The sequence below is a fragment of the Austrofundulus limnaeus genome, unplaced genomic scaffold (assembly GCF_001266775.1).
Source record: "Austrofundulus limnaeus strain Quisiro unplaced genomic scaffold, Austrofundulus_limnaeus-1.0 Scaffold2, whole genome shotgun sequence".
NCBI classification, from domain to species: domain Eukaryota; kingdom Metazoa; phylum Chordata; class Actinopteri; order Cyprinodontiformes; family Rivulidae; genus Austrofundulus; species Austrofundulus limnaeus.
The window spans coordinates 6,901,855-6,906,389 of record NW_013952404.1 but is presented as its reverse complement, the minus strand read 5'-3'; the positions used below and the strand labels follow the sequence as shown (position 1 = coordinate 6,906,389).

The 4,535-nt window shown below is 42.2% G+C and overlaps 1 protein-coding gene across 1 annotated transcript in view; it reads left to right on the top strand.

The window, feature by feature from the left end:
* Positions 1-4,535, top strand: part of unc79 (unc-79 homolog, NALCN channel complex subunit) — a 51,463-nt gene that overhangs the window by 36,951 nt on the left and 9,977 nt on the right. Inside the window, exons 30-33 of the mRNA XM_014013582.1 lie at positions 1,368-1,530; positions 1,659-1,808; positions 1,941-3,203; positions 4,257-4,358. Of these exons, the coding sequence (XP_013869036.1) occupies positions 1,368-1,530; positions 1,659-1,808; positions 1,941-3,203; positions 4,257-4,358 (1,678 nt within the window). The remainder of the gene's footprint in view (positions 1-1,367; positions 1,531-1,658; positions 1,809-1,940; positions 3,204-4,256; positions 4,359-4,535) is intronic.

Sequence of the window (4,535 nt, the reverse complement as noted above, 5' to 3'; positions counted from 1 at the left end):
CCTCCAACCCACACAACCAGAAGCAACTCTAAAATCGATTACCCAGTGCAATTCAATGACTGCAACAGTGGGTAGATTTTAAATATTTTTTAAGATTACTTTTAAAATTAATAAAAGAACTACAAGTTTTTACGTGATCAGGAGCAGCGTTCCACTGAGCGATGGCGTTAACTGAAAAAGCAGCCTGTCCAAAGGCTGATCGTCGAGCAGGAACTTCACAGTTCTGCCTGGATGTTCTGGTTAAGCGCAAAGAAACAGCTGAACGATAATAAACTAATTTTTGCAAACAGATTTGCGCTAAACAGTTTAAAATTTTATATACTGTTTCCATATTTGAAAAAAACTAAAATTCTCAAAAGAAAACAAGTTATATTCCTGCACAATCTGACAATGATGGCATCTTAAAGGCTTGTTGTCAAATATTTTGAGGGCCTGTTTGCAACAAGATTCTRCAGGTTTTATTACTGACAAATTGGTTTGTCCCCAACATGAAATACAATAYGAAATGTGTGAAAAAATKAGTGCGTGCATGAATATCTTGGCCGCTTCCAATGACAAACAAGATCTAAAATTGACCAAGTTATATCTAACAGTTTGCRTTTTTAATATGCTGTAGCTGAGGTTTGAATCCAAAAAAACCTCCAAGATACTTAAACTCAGTCACAGTATCAATTTCTTTACYCTTGATGTAAATGTTTAAATTTGAGGTGTCCAATTTAGTCTTAGAGAAAAACAAACTTTTTGTTTTGTTTACATTTAAAGTCAGACAGGATTGATTTAACCAATCGACCACTCCCCCCAAAGCTTTGGTTAATTTCTCAGCCTCAAGTTGAGCCGTTTTAACATGTGTGTACAGAACAATGGTGTCATTTCATAGCAAGGTTCTTWTATTTAATCAAGCATTGTTTTCATACAAGCATTTATTTTATTGTTTTAATTTTGGTGTGTGTTAATTCTGTCAAACTTTTTACAATTTCAAAACTGTATTTAACGGAAGATCTTAGAAAAACATCACATGTTCAAAATAAGATCACACAAAGCTATTTATTAGTGTTTTTAATTCACTGCGTTGTAGGGGTGTAAATCACCAGCTTTATCACAATAAGATATATCGATTTGTTTGGATGATGATACGATGTTGCTTGATATCACAAARGTTAAATTCTGATTTAATTCAATTCACAAGCCTGCGATTGATACATCGATCCAAACTGGGCATATTATGATGATATGGATTGCTATTTTTATTTTGGCTTGTTGTAATTAAATCATTAGTCATTTAATTTATAGACAGTACTGGTGTAGATTGATGTATTTTTCCCTTCACAAACAGGACTAATAAACAAAATATATTATTTGTTTTGTAGTATCCTTACAGAGAAATGGACAACAGTAAGCTGGTCCTCCATCTGATCCACATCACCATCAACACACTGAACGCCCAGTATCACAGCTGCCGCCCGCACGCTGCGGCCGGACCGCTCTACAGCGACAACTCCAATATAAGCCGTTACAGTGAGAAGGAAAAAGGTGAAGGAAGATTAGAAATAAACCCTAATAAGAGTGGAAATGAAAATACATTTGACTGATTTTAGATGRGTTGTTTCAAAGGGCCAGTTATGAGCGMTCATGTTTAATATTTTTCTTCTCTGCGTTAGAGGAAGACAGTGTGTTCGATGAGTCAGACGTCCACGACACGCCCACTGGCGCTGCCAACAAAGAGTCTCAGACCTTCTTCGCCCGCCTGAAGAGGATTGGTGGCAGCAAATCTGTGAAGTACCAGCCAGTGGAGCTGAATGCCAAGAGAAGTAAGAAGCTTTTACAGCCTGCCTGTGTATTACAGCACATAGACTGAGCCTTTTATCAGCACAACGGTTTGTGATTGCAGCAGTCTTGTTCCCTTCACTGTGATGAAGTCTCACTGTTTTAATGTGTGTCAGGTGAAATTGAGCTGTCAGAGTACCGGGAAGCAAGTGCCCTTCAGGACAGCATCCTGCACTGTGTGAGGGAGGAGAGCACCAGGAAGAAGCGGCTACAGGCTATGCACAAGCAGAAGTCCCTAGACATCTCCAACACAGATTCCCTCCTTTTCAGTTTAGACGAACACCGACGAAAGTCTTGCATTGATCGCTGTGACATGCAAGTGCCACCCGTGGTTCTGCCCCCGTCCTCCGCCACCTTCCGAAGGCAACAAGGTAAAGGGTCCTCCGACGGCTCCTCGGTTCGGGTTGATCCTGTCGACCGGCGAGGCTCTCGAGGAGGCCAGTCCGACACGTCTAAGCCCGTCATCCCAGAGGTCCGGCTCAGCTGCATGGAGACCTTTGAAGACAAACTGGAGCAGAGCTCRTTAGAAGGGTCCGTACAGGAGAAAGAAGAGCAGGACCTCATTGACCTCTCCTCCGACTGCACCTCAATTCCTGAGAAACACTCCCTGCTTTCCATGTCCGACAGCGACTCCTTGGTCTTCGAACCGCTGCCTCCGCTGAGGATTGTGGAAAGCGACGAGGAGTTCGACCTTAACACCTTAATAGGGTCCAAGTTCAACGGCAGCCCGAGGATCTCGGCTTCCCCTGCGAGCAGCGACACTTTGAGGCTGTCTCCTGTGGTTCAGGTGAGCGTGGAGGACTGCTCCAGTGAAAAAAAGGACCCAGAAGCCGTTAACAAGGAGAGCTCACAGCAAKTAACCCCAGAAAAGAAACCCAGAGGTGTGACTCCCAGCGCCTCTCTAGACCTCCCTGAACGGCCGGAGAATGTCTGCCACGAAAGCCCCATGACCCTGAAACAGAAGAGAGATCTGCTGAAGAAGACCCCACATGTTCCCGACAGCTCTTTGGACGACACGTCTGTGACCTCTGAGGACGYGAGGACCGGGCCGGGCACAAGCCCCGCCGGCAAGACGGTTTTCCTGGACATCCCAGAAAACAAGGCGGAGCCGCTTTCCTCTCCGGAGAAAGGCAAGAGTAACAGCAACGACGAAGAAGAGGACGGAGACGACGAGGACGATGACGAGATGGGAGACGAAGCGGACAGCGACCCCAAACCTGAAAACACGGACGACAACGATGAAGCTGAGTTTAAGATCCAGATTGTTCCCCGGCAGCGAAAACAGAGGAAGATAGCCGTCAGTGCCATCCAGAGGGAGTACCTGGACATTTCATTCAACACTTTCGACAAGCTGGAGGGTGAACCAACCGATGAAACCGGTAAGAGCAGAGTAGAAACACTTCACTCATTTAAAAGGGGACATGTCAGGCAAAATCCACTTTTGTAGCCATTAAATGCATTTTGTTGTGTACTTGGAGTCTCTAGGAGTGCAGAAAATGATAATTTAGTCTCTTTTGGTGCTTGCTAGATATTTTGATATCCTGTTTGGGTCATATTTTTCAAGATGTTCAGTTTTTTCAATGACGTCAAATTATTTACGATGGAACTGCCAAATGAGCTCTGGACTTATCAACTACAGGTTTGTCATCTTCATTCTCCTCTGGCTCTAGGTCAGACTCTGGGTCCAACATGTAAGGCTGGATGGACAAGTCTTCCCTTGTTGACATCTTTTAGTTAATTTGTAAATAAATAAGTTTCTGTACTGCTATACTGTCGTAAACCCMTCTATCAAACTACAACRGGCTGCTCTGGAAGCTGGAGRGGGGCSGGGTGTGAARYGCCTCRGTTAGAATTAAAGAGACAGCCTCAAAACGAGTTGATCTGAGACACACCTCAGAAAAGGGGTGAAAGAGGGGCTCGTGGAGCTACAACATGGAAGAATTCAGACCCAATCATTGCAGTTCCACTTTATATAGATCCCARCTGAATGATTTAAAAGTGAAAAAGAAGGATTTAAAAGCTTGATATGTCTCCTTTAATCTCTTGAGAGTTCATCTTATCACGTTCTTTTATTTATTTCAAAACGATCCTTTAGCTTAGTAAAAAGCTAAAATTAGGTTTTCGCTATCTGACACATCTACTCTTTGTCCCATATTTCACTCTATTTTTTATTGTTTTTCAGCATATTTGTTCAGTTATAAATATCTCAAAAGAGAAAATATTGGGTTGGGTTTTATTCTAGGTTGCTGTTTTTATAGATTAACCTGCAAACTGTGACTTAACACAGGAATCTAAACAACAAAGCCCCAAACTTCACAGAAAAAAAAACTAAATTTGAATGAATTCTTGTGTTTACAGTGAGCATTTTTTGCTGACTTGAACAAAAATACTTTCGGACACAGGATAACTGATATTTTGACGTGGCCTTGCAGATCACAAGGTCATGTCTGCRTTGGAAAAGCCACGAGAATCTGCCTCGGCCCCGACACTCGAAGCTGGCTTGCCTGAAACCAGCCATCGCTCCTCAGTATCAAGTAACATGCAAATACATTTCTACAGAATCTATTTATCTCCTTAAAACAACAGCTGTTTAGTTTTAGTTGACATAACGAATGTCTCACTTTTATGTATTAAGACATGACACATTTTGTCCTCCTGATATAGTCCTAATCGTCTATGTTTTTTTTCCTTTTTATGAAATTGTATATATA